At 35.5% G+C, this 19,337-nt stretch overlaps 1 protein-coding gene across 1 annotated transcript; it reads right to left on the reverse strand.

Annotated features, from left to right (window-relative positions):
- Positions 1–2,628: 2,628 nt before the first annotated feature.
- Positions 2,629–3,645, reverse strand: LOC141641722 (uncharacterized). The gene has a single exon (XM_074450374.1). It carries the CDS (start codon positions 3,643–3,645, stop codon positions 2,629–2,631), a length of 1,017 nt encoding a protein of 338 aa, XP_074306475.1.
- Positions 3,646–19,337: the final 15,692 nt, after the last annotated feature.

Below are 19,337 nucleotides of genomic sequence, written 5' to 3' on the forward strand. Positions count from 1 at the left end.
TTGAAACTAGAGGGGTTGTAGTAAAGGAAGTAGAAGTTTTCCACAAAGGATCAGGTGGTTTAACTCCTCCTACTTGTGCCTCTTTCCACGTTTTTTGAGATGCATCAGGTTGCTTGGCAGATAGTTCTTGGGATTTTCTAGCAACAAGATCATAAGAATTTCCGGGGACATGGGTCTTTGAAAGTAGGGGGTTTGTGGTAAAAGATCCGCCAGGTTTCTTAATAAATTTTTTGCAGAACGTACCGGCTGGTTTAACCCCTCCTACTTGTGCTTGTTCCCCCTTTTTTTGAGATGCATCAAGTTGCTTGGCAGAGAGTTCGCGAGCTTTTCTAGCAGCAAGATCATCAGAATTTGCGGTGACGTGGGTCTTTGAAAGTAAGGGGTTTGGAGTAAAAGCTCGGTCAGGTTGATCATATTTAGGTTGATCATATTTAGCTGCATGTTCTTGAAAAGTGTGTGAGATTTGGATTCTTGAACTTGGGTCATTTCGAGTTTTTTCAAAAGACGGATTGACCTGGGTCTTTGAAAAAGAATCCTTTGCAGCATAAGGCTCTTCAATATTTCCAGGAGGACGACAATCTTTTAGCGATGGTTGTTGCTGCGGTGCCTTAACAACTGCAGCTACTTTGTTTTTTTGAGGGCAAAATGGCAGCCACATTTCGAAGTTTTAAAAGAGGTGGACCTGTCCTTGCAACCATTCCGCAAATTCTTTGATAATCCATTCGTTTTCATTATTTTGGGTAACACTGAGATGGACCATCTCCAGCCGCTTGTAATTAAGAAATGCACTTTAAAAGAATTGGAAAAAAATCATTACCGGATTATATTAAGGATGGGTGCTAAATTATAAAACTTTGGAGTCATTTATACTTACTCAAGAACCTCTTTCATCTCATCAGAATGAAGCAAAACGTAGCGGTGAGCTTGTTGTAAACTTCTGTCATCTAGGCGTACTTTTTCAATCATACCAACAACTCTACCACCAGAGCGAAACAAATAATCACTCATGTCTTGAATACAATCATCATTCCTCTTCGATCTATTAAAGATAGTCTCAATATCTCCCAAATACCTTGAACAAAATGTGATTGTCTCCTCAAGCATGTACCCTTCAAACAATTGATCCCCTGGTGCGCTTTATTACTTACGTATGATTTTAAGTGAGCCAAATACCTTTAGAGAGTTCATAAAATCAGTTTAGAAAAAACACTTAAACATCCACTTAAATAGTCTCTGATAATTACCTTTCAATAGGGTACATCCATCTATCTTTGGACAGGACCACCAAGTTTCGCCTCCTCGACTAAGTGAATCAATAGGTGAACCATAATTGTGAAAAAGGTTGGCATAAACTCCATTTCCATACGACATAGTATTAGCACAATTTTCGACTGAAGTGCATTTAACTCGTCGTGTTCAAGGGTATGCGAACAAAGAGACTTGAAAAAGCAAGATAATTCCCCAAGTAAGTCAATAACTTTAGTAGCCTTGGATGCCCTCAATGCCACAGGAAGTATATCTTGCATTAAGACATGATTGTCGTGGCTCTTAAGATTAATGAGTTTTCTCTGTTTCATATTCACGCATCTAGAGATGTTTGAGCCATACCCATCAGGAGCTCTAATCTTTTGCAAGACTTTTAGAAATCGCTCTTTCTCCTCGTTAGACATGGTGTAAGATGCTGGAGGCATGTATGGTTCTCGATTAGGTCGATCTTGGAGCCATAGATGTTCCTTTATGCCTAGCTTCTTTAGACCTTTTCTCGCATTCACATCGTCTCTACTCTTATCCATATCTAAAAGTGTACCCAATATATTGTCGCACACATTTTTCTCAATGTGCATAACATCTAAATTATGTCTTAGTGGGTTGTGTTCCCAGTAGGGCAGCTCAAAAAATATACTCTTCTTATTCCACAAATTATGATTATTATCTTCACAGTTGCTATCATTAACCATGTTAGTCGAGACACCAACTTCCCTTGCTCTATTTGGCCTTTTCAATCGTTTTGTAGTCTTCCCATACATATATTCAATATTTTCTTGTTGTCTTAAGACATCAGAACCACTTATAGATTTTGGAGCGCAGCCAGACGCTATAGTTCCATCAAACAAATTGGCTTCAGAACGATAGTGATGATCTGGAGCCAACCAATTCCTATGTCCCACATAGCAAATCTTGCCACCAAATCTTCCGGAATTAGTTGAATGGGTACAACGTGGACAAGCATCATAACCAGCAGACTCCATCCGAAAGCATAGCATATCTTTGGAAAATCGTTAATAGTACTATGTAATCTTCGCTCAAGTTTGAATTTTTCACCTTCAAAGGCGTCAAATGCGTCAACACCGCTCCATAACAACTTCAACTCAGAAATTAGAGGTTGGAGATACACATCAATGTCAATTCTCGGACTGGATTTTCCGGGAATAATACAAGACAAAAGAAATGAAGAGGGTTTCATGCACAACCATGGTGGCAAGTTATAAGGAATCAAAATAACTGGCCATGTGCTATAAGTGGTATTCATCAAACGATATGGGTTAAACCCGTCACTAGCTAATGCTAACCTAACACTTCGAGGATCAGAGGCAAATAGAGGATACCGAGAATCAAATTGTTCCCACGCTAAAGCGTCTTTGGATGTCTAAGTTTTCCATCTTTTACACGATCTTTATGATGCCATCTCATATCTTCTGCTGTTTTAGGTGACGCGTAGATCCTCTCTAATCTAGGAATGAGGGGAAAATACCTCATCACTTTAGCTCCTTCACCCTTCTTAGCTAGGTTTTTACCTTTTTCACCTATGACTTTTTTCCATCTTGACGTGTGACAAACATTACACTCCTCCTTGTCACTGTTATCCCCCCAAAATAGCATGCAATTGGATGGGCAGGCGTGAATCTTTTCATACCCAAGTCCTAAATCATTTATTATCTTCTTACCCTCATAAAAGGATGATGGGAACTCTTTTACTTGAGGAAATGCTTGAAGTAGAAGTTCAAGTAACTTGTTAAATGACTCAATAGACCAATGAAACATACATTTAATATGGTATAAATGTAAAAGGAATGAGAGCTTTGAGAAAGATTGACAACCTTCGTAAAGTTCCTCGTTTGCAGCTTCGATTAATCTTTTATAGCTAATGTCTTGTTTATTGTTGAGGTCATCACTCGTAGGATCGTATGCGTTCTCAAACTCATTATCGGACTCACCAGAAGAACTAAACCCCATAGACACGTCATCAAATTCAACTTCTTTTTCTATTTCTACGGAGCCAGCAAAAGTATTATGATCATCAAAATCTTTAGAATGGTTAGGAATCTTAGTCCTATAAACTGCATTAAGTAAACCTTTTATATCATCACGACCTACCAAGGTTTCTTCCCTACTTTCTCCATGCAAATGATCAAGAACGTCCCTTTTACCATGCCAAAACCAATCCGTATACTTCTGGTAAAACCCTTTGAACAAAATATGTCCCTCTATTTCGCCCAACGTGAAGTAATAACGTAACTTACAATTCTTACATGGGCATTTTGTTTTCCCATCTACAAGACTTTCCTTAGCTAACTCAATAAACTCCCTACATCCATTTATGTAATCGCGATGGTCATTTGGCAAGGTAATCCAGCTAGTATCCATGCCTACACATCATAAAGATTGAATCAATATATATATTTTGTATTCTCAGATTTATTTTTCACATTTTTTCTATATTATTCTAACCAAAGTTTTTTTGTTTTTCTTTTAGAGTTGACACAATTTTTTTTTTGTAAGCGAGTTTTGACACATATTGAAAGCATTAATTCTTTAATGGGATTTGTTTTAGTTTTGACACAATTTTTTTTTTAAAGCAAGTTTTGACACAGATATTGAAGGAATTACATATTTAATGAGAGCAACTCGCATAAATCTCAATATGAGATCTCTACCGACGACGATAATCTCAAAGACATTAAATCACATAATCGAACATTGTAGAATAAAAGTTGGATAGCTTGGGAATACTCGGTTACTAGCTGGTATGAGAGTATGAGAATTAAGAAGGGGAGAGATAAAAGTAGTAAAAAGAATAAGAAGAAAAGGACCTCAGCCGAGTCTAAGCATGAGACTATGAGAGCGAATACAAGAAGGGGTAGGTTGAGACTTGCTTTGTGGTTTAAACCATAGTTCTTTTTCAACGCTATTAGGTTTTAATAATAAATAATAAATGAAAACTAAAATAGGAATTTGCAAAGTACTCACGTATAAACATCAAGTAGCGTCCTTTGTCCAAACTTTGGTCCAAATTCCAATTATCCGGATTCGCCTACGAAATTAAAGACAACCAACCGATAAATCAACGATCAAAGGTTAAGGTATGCTAAGAGAATGAATATTCTTTGTGGTTACGATCAAAGGTCTTAGCGCCAGTGACCGAGCACTAGTGTTAGAGCTTGCGATCCAGGCAGTGAAAAAGAAAGGGAAGACTCAAATTAAGGTCTCAAATTACTCGACCGAGAATGAACAGGACACCTATTCTCTTAATAGGCGGCAAAGCGGTTATGAAAAAGAGGGGGGTTTTGCAACTCGCTAATCCAATGCCCACCCCGCCTCACCCTTCTCCTTACTTAGATTAATTTTGTGCACGTCTCAAATGGCTTCCCCAATTTAGAAGAGCCAAGCAAGCTTAACCTTCCTGCCAATGCCCTCTCGCCTAGTTCCATATGGACAATTACAAAAAAAAGGTTGACTTCCACCACATTAAAAAATTGAGGGGGAGTTAGGACATACTGATATTGGGGTGGTTTAACAATGTACTAAAATTCTTATCTTTGTCATAGAGTATAAGATTAATGTTTATATTGACAAAATTATATGTTTTGATGAAGTAAATAGAATGAATTTATACAAGTGTTCAAATTACAAATTTTGTATGTGACCTTGGTTTGATCGATAGATATGAAAAAATTTGAGTAACGTGGACAATTGCTTGGTGATTGTGAAAATATGGATAGTCGACGAAAAATCTAACGCAAATTACCAACAAGGTTGCCACGGGGAATCGTAATGCGTTTTATTTCTTAAAAAATGAGGGCTATCGGGAAAAATAAGGATCAAATATAGGAAATGCTAATCGACACATATTGCGCTACCAAACAGTCCATGGAAAGATGATTCGGTATAGGAAATGCTAATCGACACATATTGTGCTACCAAATCAGCCAAATTCAAAACAGCTAAAAAATGCTAATCAAACAGCTAAAATCCAGAACCCTAAATTTATTAAAGCCCAGAACCCTAAAAATGATTAACAAATCGACTGTCCAGCAAAAATATTTGGAGATCCTATGCTTTGCAAATTGTCACAATAAAAAATGCGCAAATACTTCAAATTTTGAAAGTTGGAAACCTGACATGGAAGTACAACAATGAATTTTAAATCCAACTTTATCATAGTTCCCTCTTCTTTTCTCCCTTACCTTTTCCTCTCATTAAATTTCCATATCCAAATCATTTAAGGATTAAGGCTCAAGAGAGCTTAGCTAAGTTCTACTTCATGTACACCGAAATTTTCAACGCTATTAGGTTTTAATAATAAATAATAAATGAAAACTAAATAGGAATTTGCAATACTCACCGTATAAACTACTAAAGTAGCGTCACTGTCCAAACTTTGGTCCAAATTCAAATTATCCGGATCCTGCCCTGAAATTAAAGACAATCAATTGATAAACTAATATTACAATATAAACAACTGTAAGACCTGACTACTAAAGAATCACAGTAACCACTGATGTTAATCATAATTAAGGATTAACAAATACTTTCCTTGAGTATTTAACTTATGAATCTTCCAGATAAAATTTTAACGAATGACTCTTTTTACTGAACTGTGTGACCAGGACTATCAGAGATCAGCAATAAATAATGCTTTTGAGACTAAATAGCAACAATTCAGTGTGACATCCCCATGATTCTGAACTGTTGCAATCAATTTGCCTCTTTAACTCGTATCTTTGCACAATGTCACTCGATAAAGTTGTGATTAACATTAAAGTACAAACTCCCAACAGAGAGAAATTTGGCAGATTCTTGTTCAAATGAAAGATTCAAAATCGTGACTAATCGGTTTTTGCCGGTCTACTAATCACAAAGCCTTAGAGCACAAACCTAACTAAAATACCTACTCTAGGTTCCTACTCAGAGCCCAAAATAACTAAAAACCCGTTCCTAAGTTCCTACTATCTAACAAGAAGCTTAAAGCCTTTAAACATGAAAGTTGCCAACAATACCCAAACCCTATCTAACAGTAGAAAATTACTTGCAGATTGAGTGAGTCGTTTTAGTATGTAAGTTCCGCTTACACGCAGACAGAACAACTTCCCATGGGAGTCGACCGACTACCTACATTACCTGATTGTTACCAAAATCATGTCGCACACTGGAATTTAACAAAGCCCCTAGTCCTTTTCAAGATCATTCACATACTAAAAGTTTTGGACAGCTATAAAGCATCTTTGTAACACCGTGTTCATCATGTAGAAGGAAGCAGATATATCCTTTTCAAGATCTAAATATACTTGCCCTTGTAACATTTCAGCTAATGCATTCCAAAAATCTCTTTTACAGAAAAAATATGCATATTGCTTTGACTTTAACCCTTTTATACAAAAGCACATGGCTTTAGGGAAGGAAGGGCTTTATGTCTCAATTCAAGTTTTTTGTAACTCATTACTCAGACACATAACAAATTAGCTGGTTCAAGCCTAATTTCAATTGCTCAGTTCAACATGATGAGAAGTAGTATCACAATGGAACCGAATAAACAGAATTCCAGATTGACTACCGCAAGTAAAATTCGATCTGAACCTAAGCAAATCATAAAACTTTAAACTTACAATCTCCAGATGCTACCGAAAATAATTTAGAGTCAATTAACATGAATCATTATTCAAAACCGTTTTGCGCATAAATCAACCTAAGCTCTACCTAAACAAAGAGCAATCCGAAATCATTCAAAAATCATAAACCACAAGAAGTAAGTCAATTCGGCTAAATTGCAGATTGAAATCGGTACACAAAACCCTAATTTTGAAATCATACAATTAAAACACAACGATCAAATAATTATAGCATAACATAAACCACAAATACACAAAAAGATAACATAATTAACTAATCACAAATCATCATCTTTCGTGGATAACGCAATTAATTAATTCCAACATAATACTCTTGCAAGCATATACAAAACCCTAATCCAAAACCATCCAATTCATCAACATAACACTAAATTACTCAAACCAAACGTCAATTAAACCCTAAACTACACAAAACCCTAACGCAATGAATCAATCAATTATCATCATCTTTAGTCGAAACACCGTATTTCTCCTGCAATTTAGTAATCTCCTCTTACTTCTTCTTGTGATCAAACTTCTTATTCATCTTAGTAGGCTGATAATACAACACAATTAGATACCGATTTGCGACATTAAAACCCGACAAATGATCAACAGCGGTTTTCGCATCGTCGATGACGATGAAACAACGATTGAACAATATACAAACACTTGCGATGATGATGAAACAACGATCGAAAGCAAGAAAAAACACAAGCGTACATTAGGTTTTGATTAATTACATACCTATTTAGCTGATGACGATGATGATCAACGAGAGTCCCGATTCACAGATGAGCAATTGTTGGAGATGAATAATAGGACGATTGAATAGTAATGAATTAGGGTTTGATTAATTAATTACGATTTCTGAGGGAAATTGAGTGAAAAGTATCGAGGAGAAATTGATAGCTGAACATACAGGCGGTTTGATATTTTGGGGAAAAGTCAAAATATTTGGGAAAGGATTAGCGCGAAAGAATGAAACCTATTATCGTCAGCGGGATTTTTTAATAAAAAATTATTATTATATTAATAAAATAGTATATGGAGGGAAAATTGGGTTGACGCCTTTAAAAGCGTCGACCATAAAGCGTCGGGAAGGTAAGGGGTTTGTAGTAGTGTTATCACGTGGGCATTATAACGTCAATTATTAACACAAACAGTACCACAGTCATATCTCACGTAAACCGCATTACGTAAAATATACAAGTATAACATAACTTTATCACATAAACAATAATTCACGTACATTATAATATCAGTTGAGTAATTATAACGATAATATACTTACTCATTATATTAACTTAAGACGAAGGGGTAAGAAATATACCTTATTGCTCCCGTTATCTAGCTAAGCTCACAATAGAATTGAAGCTATTGTTTTATCTTTTTATTTCTCGTGGCTACTTCCTCTTTGCCAAATGTGAAGCACTTTGCCCCTATTTATAGTAAGTGTAATTTCGTGCCCCTAAGAGATTCCTCTTGAGTGGAGGGATTACCAGGTTGAACATAGCTTGTCCTAAAGTTTCTCCAGACGTGCGAAAAGAAATGAGGAATCTCTTAGGGGGTGTTTGGTTCAAATACAAAAGGTATGAGGTATGGGTTTGAAATGAGACAAACCGATACCACGTGTTAGTTTGTCAAATACAAGGGTTTTATACCTATACCTCAAACCCATGAGATATGAGTTTCTCATACCCAAGGAGGGGGTGGGTATGAGATTGATACCTATGAGTATCAAATTAAAACAAACAAAAATGTGAAAATAAAAATTATGGCAATATTGTAAATAAACTTTTATATAATTATTTGAATAAATCTTTATTTCATGATTTTATAATATTAAAAAATAAGGAAAATTCACGTGGTACCCCTAAATTTTACCACTTTGCATATGGTACCCAATATTTTATGTTTGTGTAACTCATACCCTCCATGTTTGATTTTCATGCACAACATGTTTTTTTGTCGCTACAAAAAAACTCAATTGAGCATAACTCCTAGACCAAAATTCAGAATCAAACAATTTTATTTTTCTAAAATGAATATCTCGTCATAATCTTTAATATGAGAAAAAAATTGATGAAAGAAATTTTATAGGGTTTTTTTAACGAAAATCTCAAATCAACCATATTTTCGATCTTAAATTTTCGAATGACCATTTTCGTTTTATTAATTTATAGATCTCGAAGATATAAATCTATTTTTTTAAAAAAAATTAGTTAATTCCGATTTCTGGTCTATGATTTATGCTCAATTTAAAATCTTAAGAACGATAAAAAGGGCACGTTGTGCTTGAAAATCAAATCTCAAGGATATTATCATGTGCACAAACATAAAAAGTTGGGTACAACGTGCAAAATGGCAAAGTTCGAGGATACCACGTGAATTTTCCGTGAAAAATATTAAATTTTACATAGAATTTCAAACCCATACCACTCGGAATTGAAACAAACACATGAAATGAGGATTGAAGTTCTAACCCCATACCACCTAGATATGATTCTGGATTCCAAATCCATACCTATGCGCGAAACAAATGACTCCTTAAATAATAGAAATGAGGAAAACTCTTAGATAATTTCAAAGCAGCAAATAAAGACAAAGAAAAACGTGCTCAAGAATAGAAGAAGAAATGGCATGACGTTTTTTTCCTTGTCTTTCTTTGTTGCTTTGAATTTATCTAAAAGATTCCCCATTTCTATTATCTAAGAATGAAGAATGTCCTCATTTCTTTTCGCACGTGTGGAGAAACTTTAGTACAAGCTATGTTCTTTCAATCTGGTAATCCCTCCACTCATTTTTTTTATCGCAAAATAAACATTTAAACTCTTCCTTTTATCAAGTCTAGTTCCAAATCGCCATGCAACGTCTTCATTGTTAGACATTTTTTAAACAATTTTAAGAAAATAAATTAATAATTGGATAAATTATCAAAGATTTCACAAGTTATTTGTTATTAGGCAATTAACAGGACCACTGAAATGGTGAAGGGGGGTCAGCAAAGTCGTTGGTCCGCGATTTCCATTTCATAACAAAGTTCAAAGTACAAGGGAATCTGTATTGACTCCTAATATGCAATACATGCAAATTTTGATGGCCCTTCCCCCGGTTTTACTAGGTTGACCCTGATGCCCTTCTCAATAGAGCACATAAAGTGTACGAAATTTTTCGAAACGGAAAAATCATTGTTGTAGACCAACTCTTACCCGATTTGTCACGGCAAGGATTATCGGGAAATGCCATAGTAAATAAGTCCATTGGTTCAAAGTACCGACCTTTTTAACTCATATTATCGAATTTTTGAACCACTTACACATCAACCAAGTAGTGGGGTGGGTATGACTAACATCTCAATCTCAGGTGGAAATATCGTTAACCCTTGCACCATTAATTACGGCGACGCACATTATAATAGTACATCTTATTATGATTCCGATACTAACTAACTCGAACCGTAGTTGGATGGTAACTCGAATCCCAACTAGTCAACATGGAGATTTAATGTTGGATCGTTATTTAACGGGAATCAAAATCAGAATCAAGATTATGAAGGTTCGCAACCAACTTGCCATTTATTCTTGATGTAATCGAATAAAGGAAAGCAACCACCCTTAGCACTTTATTTTATAAATAATATTTATATTACTTATAATTGTTATAAAATTGGCATACTGTTTGTATTATTGTTGAACTTAAATGTCACGCATTTCGTCTCCTTATGGATGGCAACCCACGTGATCTTTGTGTTTAGCGGCAATATCAATTAAAGTACTAGTACTCAATTGTCAAACATTTTAATGAGAATACTCCTGATATGTTTTTGTGGACATATTTCCTCATAATATAATACTAGTTGAAAAGCCCATGCATCCATTAGGATCATCTGTATAAATATATTCTATAGTTGATAAAAAAAAAAGTTCAATTATGTTTAAATATTTGATAAATAAAAGTTCGTGAATGGTTTAGTTGATCATCAATGAACTATTAGTGCTTTTAGCATAGAAGTTTTGTCATTTAATAGTTATCATTTCAGTTGTAAAACATCAAGTAACATTGTTAGAGGATGTAGTTAGTTTTTTCATTATTGTTATAGGCATCACTGATTTTTAATTAAATACAAAACGTTATCTTCATAAACATAGTGCAGCTTACCAAATGAACCGCCCTTAATAACTAAGACTGACCTTTATGAGTTTTGCAAATTATTTTAACCTATAACAACAACGTAAAACTAATTGGTATTACGTAAAGCAACATGTATCATAATTATCTATATTTAGTGTGTTTAGAGAAAATATTAGATATCTTATAGCATAAGTTTACCTTGACTATCTACAATTAAGAGTGTTTTGGTCTATATACTTATCGTAAAATCAAATCCATACTGAATTCCAATAAATTTAGTAGTCTCTAAACAACAGTAAAAAAGTATATGATTCTATTACATAGAATGCATGAGGCTTCCATTAGGATCATCTTTTACAATATGCATGATGAATGTTCTAAGAATTTCTTGAACAATAGATTGCAAACGTTGGTTTAATTTACATTGTCATGTTTTGATAGTAGAATTCTATTAAGTTGATAAAAAAAAAGCTTAACTATGTTTAAAATCGGAACTCACAAAACTATTGGGGTAATTTAGTTGATTATTGATGGATCACCGGTCCATTTAACATAAAAGCTACTCTTTTTGGGTTACGTTAATTTTATTATGTTGTTACCTATTTTTATTGTTGTACTCACCACCGATTTTAGTCAATTTAAAACGTCATTCCCAAAAATGTGGTTTAATTCCTTAAAATGAACACGCGATAACTGAGACTGACTTTTATAAGATTCACAAATTTGATTAACTTACAACATCTACCAATATATTCCATTTTGTAAGCATACGACAATGTAAATGTTGAATGGTGGTACGCAAAACAACAGATATCTCAATTATATATGTAAACTGTTTGGAGGATTTTTGTTAGATCTCTAAACAATAAATTTGTTTTTGACTATCTACCATTAAGACTGGTTCCCTATGAACTTCATGCGAAATATATGAAAACTATTAATTATATATGTACAATCGTTTCACTTCTTAACTAATATATATGCAATTAGTTGTCTTTATTTTAACCTAATTTATTACACTAAGCAGTACCTTATATTCAACTAAACCCATATGCAATACCTCATAGTTAACCATTAACAAAAAAAAAAGGAATTTTTTTTTTTAAAACTCGGGTTACCAAAGTGGGAAGTAGTCGAAACCTCAGGACACCAAAGTGGAATTATGCAAACCTCAGGGCACTAAAGTGGAATTAACCCAAACCTCGGTGTGACACCCCGCGATAAAGCGGAAAAAACATAACTTATAAATTCAAACGGAAAATAGGGAATTTTTGAAACTTTCAAAATTTAGAGCGCGGGTTCATTAAAATGCAAAATACAAATAAGGAATGCGGAAATAAAGATTAAATTATACAAACGTGATAGTCAAAGGTTAGGGAAAATATATCCCTCGAACGACAATACAATAAAAGGTGAGTCTAAACAATCTAATAAACCAACTACTAGGCCAAACTGCTCGCTAGCTCACACATGTCTTCACCCCATAGATGCACCAACTAATACCTGTCATCCATGTAAACATGAACGCCACAGTCAGTGGGGAGTAACTCAAGGTTCTCCCAGCCACAAATTGTCGAAAAGAACATAACAAAGAACTAAAACAGGTAAATCATGTAAGATACTTACAAAGGATGTGAATATCAAGTTTATATGTAAACAATGCACGCATTTCAAGGATAACATCAGCATAATAAAGATTCGACTAATCATGTGAGACAACTAAATAATATGAAAGACAAGAACACGATCATTCATTCAAAAGCACGCATTTCAAGGAATTACAACAAAGATATGAGATTAGAATCCGAATCATGTGAGATAGTTAAGTAAGGGATCAATCAATGCAAAATACAAGAATAGAAACCGTAGCCATTACTTGGAAAACCACTTAGCAAACATTGCACGGGACGTGGCTACTAATGTCACATTCATACTTATGGCTTGCATCTCACCATAAGAACGGATGGGAACATCAATCCCGGCGATCATATCGCAACTAGAGGGCTTATAGCTCACCCCTAGTATCCAATAGGACCAAGACAAACAACACAAGGCATAACTCTTACCTTAAAAGACAAATACCAATATCTATAACCAAGCGAGACCTTTACTACTCATATATCAAAATATAATTCCCCTGGTAGGACGACAATGGTACTCCCAAGACTCATTCATAGTCTAAATCTGGTCAGACTCTCGGGGCAGAACGGTCCCCGATTCGACATGCGGTAGAACAGTCCGTATCCAAGACTCGATCGATAGAACGAAAGTCAAGAACCCACAATCGGCAGAACAGTCCGAAAGAGGGGGAAAATATGAGCTAAACCCACAATCGGCAGAACAGTCCGAAAGAGGCGTAAAGACAAGTCAAGCAAAATGTATAGCATAAAGGCATTGTCACCAGAATACGATATGAGGTAACCCGCAATCGGCAGAACAGTCCGAAATGGGCGGGAAAAACGTAAATCAACCAACTCCCGGCAGAACGGCACGAGAGCAGCGTAAACCAATACTTGGCAGAACGGCACAAGTAAGGCGTAAAGATATATCAAGCGTGTAAGATAGCATTATGACCTTTTCACAAGAATACGACTCAACCAAATAAATATTCATCATAAATATTTCATACTTGTATTAAATTAATAAATATCTCATTTCATAATTTAACATGCCGGTTGAATATAACAAGCGATAATGAATAATTTACGTTATATGAAATATACAGGATAAAATGAGACCAAGTTCAAGTGACCCATTTATGAGTCAAATAAACAAATTATAAGGAGCAAAACAAATCAATTCACATTAAGCCCAACAACAAGATATGTTAGACCCAACTTAATACTCATGTAAAACTCAAACATATAATCATGTGAAGCTCAACAATTTGGTCATGTGATAAAAATATATATAATGAACGATATTTAACGAATTAAGTTATATAAAATACGAGACGTAAATTAAACCATTCGAATAACCCAAACTTGACTCCGCAAGTACCCATAACTTAAATGTGGCCCAATAGTCAAGCTTACAAATTGGTCCACCTATAACCTATAACAACATGGCCCAATAATCGTAGTGAATTTAGTCCAACAAAATCAACACATTAAGCCCAATAAAATAAACACGTTAAAGAACGATATTTACGGGGCACGTTATACAAAGCACGAGACGGAGATTCAAATATTTAAACAAACGCATGTGAAGCTAAACAAACTACCAAACACGACTCAAAGAGTGAACTTTGGACAGCCATATACACGTCCCAACCAACCACCGTGTCCAAGCCAGGCTGCTGCCCAGGCGAGGCAGGCCACTGCCCATGCTAGCCGTGAGGAAACAAGCCACACATGCCCTTGTCCAGTCCATAAACAACCACCATCCTGCTCCCAAAATAACCCAAACAGCCACCGACACCAGCCAACTCAGCCGTGCAACCACAGTCCATAAGACGAGATTACAAGCTCCAAACCTTACACAGCCGTGTCCATCGAAAGGGCACCAGTATATAGCGGAAATTCAGACTTATACTCGAGACGGAAGGAAAAGGTTAATCTACCCACAACCTCAACACTCGACATGAACCACAATTAAACTCGAAATCATGACGTGATAGCCATCAAACTCCCTACCATAAATGAAGAAAACAGAGCACATGACAGTCCAAGGTTCGACTCTAACAGCTATATGAATTCCATTTCGACTGACCAAGAACAGCCCAGAAAGGGGTACATGAAACCGTAACTCTGGGGCACCATAACAGTCCCAAATTCAGCAGGAAAAACCGCCTATCACAGTTCCAAAAACGACGCCCAACAGACCACACCATCCTTATTCCGACTGCCCAAAACAGAGGCCAAGACCATCCCAACACAGACCATTTCAGACAGTAATATCAGACAAAAGCTTACCATACGAATGAGACGAGTAAAGAACCAAACTTTATCATAATAAGAGCATATAAAACGATACAACAAGACGGAGATTCGACATTTGTCGAGTAACCTATCACCGTTACTTTAAACAATCCTTATTCTTCGAATAAACGGTCCCCAAAGCTTGAGTCTTCCACCGGTCTTCGAAACCTTTATCAAGGAGCAGGAAAAAGAAAGGATTGAGGCAAAAATCGAAACTTTTATAAGACGGCGAAAAACGAGTCCGTCACAAAAACGAGACTTTAATACCTTGAAAGATGAAGAAGGAAGTAAGGATGAGAATGGTACAAAAATTAAGGGGAATGGTGAAGAAATGGGGTCGAAATCTGGGATTGAAGCTCTACAAAAATGGCGTCTTTGGCTTTGGTTTCATCTGAAGTTGCTGCTGGTTGTTTTCGAAAAGCAGAAAGAAGGAAAAGGAGAGAGAAGGGGGTTGGGGGAATGGGTTGGTCCGTTGGTTTTATAAGGGTGAGAGAGTGGGATTATTTTATTTAGGTACAAAAGTGAGCGATGTGTTGTCGATACGGGATAGGTCGAGAAAAGATTCGGCTCACATGTGAAAAAGTGACGGTCTGTAGCTAGACGGAAATTATTATTATTATTATTATTATTATTATTGTCACTATCATTGTCCGACCAAAAATATGTATACATAAATTCTTATATAAATTATGCCTCAAAAATATAATTTAATAATACGTATATTTATATAAATGAGCTTTTATATATTACTTTTATAAAAATCGTATTTGAAATAAAATTAATTAAGTTGAATAATTCAAAAATATGTAATAAAGTGATTAAACGGTTTAATAAATTTTAATTGTCAAAGTGAGAAATTCGCGGGTGTTACAATCACCCCATCTTTTAAAAAAGTTTCGTCCTCGAAACTTGAAAGTAGAAGTGAAAGATTATATAAAATAAAACTGGAATTTTGGAGTCGGTAACCAAAACATTTAAAAGGTTACTCATCATAAGAATTAAAATTCTTTCGAAAGCTTCAAATAAAATTTTCCGACAGGACCAGATCGAAATGCAAATCATTTGTATAAATCAAAATCAAAACACTTTCAAAAACAATAACGGAGAGTTTTCAAAAGTGTAAGTCTCATTCATGGAACGAAATTGCTTTTGCCGTGCACACAAGAACGCTAACTTTCCAAGTCAAAGACAGATTTAAAACAAAAATCTCTCGCCGACCAGCGTAGAACAAGTTATTAAACGTCTCTAATAACGAGTTCTAACATCCGATCAACGTCAAAAACAAAAGAAAAGGGCAATCCACTCAAAGTTTCTCTTGCAAAAGCCAGAATAGAAATGAAGATTTCACATTTAAACTCGAAAGGGAGTCAAATTTCTGAAAATGTAATATTAAACCTTGACAAAGAAATCATAAACAGATCAAAGTTAATAGAAATTGGATAAAATTTAAAGAAATAACAGGTTTAGCAACTCAAGACCATGATAAAGAAGTCTATACTCAAAGAACAAATAGGGAACTAAATCAAATTTTCATTTTCAAACCTTTAAAATAGGTAAGGTTTTGTAAGAGTAACATAAATTTTTAACAACGAACCAAAATGGTAGTTTGAAATGTTTAAGAATTTTATGAAATGAAAAGTAACTTAGACATCATAAACACAAAGTACGCTGAGAGGATCCAAACTTAACCAACAGGAAGACTATGACGAACTCTTAAGGGTAAAAAGTCACGGTTAGGTCAACAAGGAGGTCACAAAACATAGAGTTTTATAGGCCTCTGGTATTAAACTCAAAGGGAAGTACAATGAGCGAGGAAGAGAGGTATGAACGGTAACGCTTATGGTCAAAGAAGAAGGGAAATTAGACAACACGAAAACGCCAGGTACTCTAATCTCAAATAACAACATTAACCTAAACGATTCTGAAAAAAATTCCTAGTAACAAAACTTATAATCGCAACACTTCCAAGGATTTCCTCAAAACACTCATGTTACTTCATCCTAAGCAATTCCATGAAACAAGGTACTTCAATATATGTGTGATCTCACTACTGCAAAACCTCAAACATCTGCAAACGACTTCCACAAGATCAAGGTCAAGGTTCCAACAAAGTTATACTCATATCCAACTAGTGTCAACCACGGGTTTCTCAAAAATGGTAAAATCTCCAATCAAAGATCGGAATACTAAGCTCTAAATTCCCAGAAAAGGTCCCTCAAATATTCCACAAGGTTCTCATTTCCAAAACAAGGTAGTAACACGCCAACCCCAAAGTCTTCTTTCAACTCAGGAACTCTCAAGAGCTAACTAATATCAAATCACGACACTAATCCATTATGGTCATCGACATCCCAAGGTATATCCATTCAAATCCGATATCCTAGAACTTACTTACCATCGAGTTCCCAAGAGACAAGGTCTTAGTTGTAACAACGCTTTACCATCTCAAAGTTCCTAAAACCATAAATTGAAACTATGTTCTTTAACCTAACAATTGGTGTCAACCATACCATTATCCTTTCTAGTTACTAAAACAAGCGCTAAGACTTCCCAACAATGTAGCTTACTCTCACTCTCATATCATACCTCAAGTAGTAATCAATATCACTCACTTAAACCAACTAATAATCCCACAATTAGTATTTCTCATATGGTAACATCTATATTATCAAACCCTCATATCCAAAGCGACTACGAAAGTCAATCACAAACTCGTCTTACTTAGTCAATCCTGTATCCTCAAATCCACCATTCAATTTCATCACCTTAGGTCAAGTACTAAGCACTAGCATCCCAAACATAAACAACAAAACCAAGTTCTATAACCTTAGTAACCAATGCAACTCACACTTGACACACAAAATCCACCAATCCAATATACTCACTTTATCAAGGATCTAGGTATAAGAACCATCAAGTATGTCTCATCACACTACCTAAGTCTTTCCAACATCAAATCCTCTTAAAACTAGGGTTATGGGTTAACCACAAACAACTCCTCAAAAGTCAAATTTTCCAACCAAGGTCAACATTCCTCAACAAAAAGAGTAACATCAAAAGGCGTTAAGGAAGGATAAGTAAGGAACAAAGCACAAGTTAGGGTACAAGAGCAGTTTTCAAAGTAAAAATAGAAGAGAGTTTAGAAGAAGGAGTAAGCATCAAGAAGTAAAAGAATAAGGTAAGGCACATAAAGGAGGAGGAATATCTCCGAGGAAGAAGAAGCATTCTTCAAAGGTTGAACAAATCTTCAGTTTCCGGCACTAGGCACCAAGGCTTGATCCCCACATAGGTAAGCTCACGGTTATTGATCCAAGGGTACAAAAATAATTGACAATCAACAAACATGTTAGAACCTAACAAAGAGCAAACACACTACAGACTACCACCTTAGGTCCTTAAGTCTACCCATCTCTCATTCATTATTCAAGGTCAAGTTCAAGATTAAATTTGGGGTACACGTGTGTGCGTCGGGAGCAACATAGGCTCTGATACCAACTGTGACACCCCGCTATAAAGCGGAAAAAACATAACTTATAAATTCAAGCGGAAAATAAGGAATTTTTGAAACTTTCAAAATTTAGAGCGCGGGTTCATTAAAATGCAAAACACAAATAAGGAATGCGGAAATAAAGATTAAATTATACAAACGTGATAGTCAAAGGTGAGGGAAAATATATCCCTTGAATGACAATACAATAAAAGGTGAGTCTAAACAATCCTAATAAACCAACTACTAGGCCAAAGTGCTCGCTAGCTCACACATGTCTTCACCCCATAGATGCACCAACTAATACCTGTCATCCATGTAAACATGAACGCCACAGTCAGTGGGGAGTAACTCAAGATTCTCCCGGCCACAAATTATCGAAAAGAACATAACAAAGAACTAAAACAGGTAAATCATGTAAGATACTTACAAAGGGTGTGAATATCAAGTTTATATGTAAACAATGCAATCATATGAGATGGATCAAGATAGATAATATCAGCATAATAAAGATTCGACTAATCATGTGAGACAACTAAATAATATGAAAGACAAGAACACGATCATTCATGCAAAAGCACGCATTTCAAGGAATTATAACATAGATATGAGATTAGAATCCGAATTATGTGAGACAGTTAAGTAAGGGATCAATCAATGCAAAATACAAGAATAGAAACTGCAGCCATTACTTGGAAAACCACTTAGCAAACATTGCACGAGACGTGGCTACTAATGTCACATTCATACTTATGGTTTGCATCTCACCATAAGAACGGATGGGAACATCAATCCCGACGATCATATCGCAACTAGAGGGCTTATAGCTCACCCCTAGTATCCAATAGGACCAAGACAAACAACACAAGACATAACTCTTTCCTTAAAAGACAAATACCAATATCTATA

The sequence above is a fragment of the Silene latifolia genome, chromosome 2 (genome assembly GCF_048544455.1).
Source record: "Silene latifolia isolate original U9 population chromosome 2, ASM4854445v1, whole genome shotgun sequence".
Classification (NCBI taxonomy): Eukaryota; Viridiplantae; Streptophyta; class Magnoliopsida; order Caryophyllales; family Caryophyllaceae; genus Silene; species Silene latifolia.

What these genes read in the sequence shown, in the direction of transcription:
- LOC141641722 (XM_074450374.1), bottom strand. Translation starts at nt 3,645, where the DNA reads ATGGATACTAGCTGGATTACCTTGCCAAATGACCATCGCGATTACATA.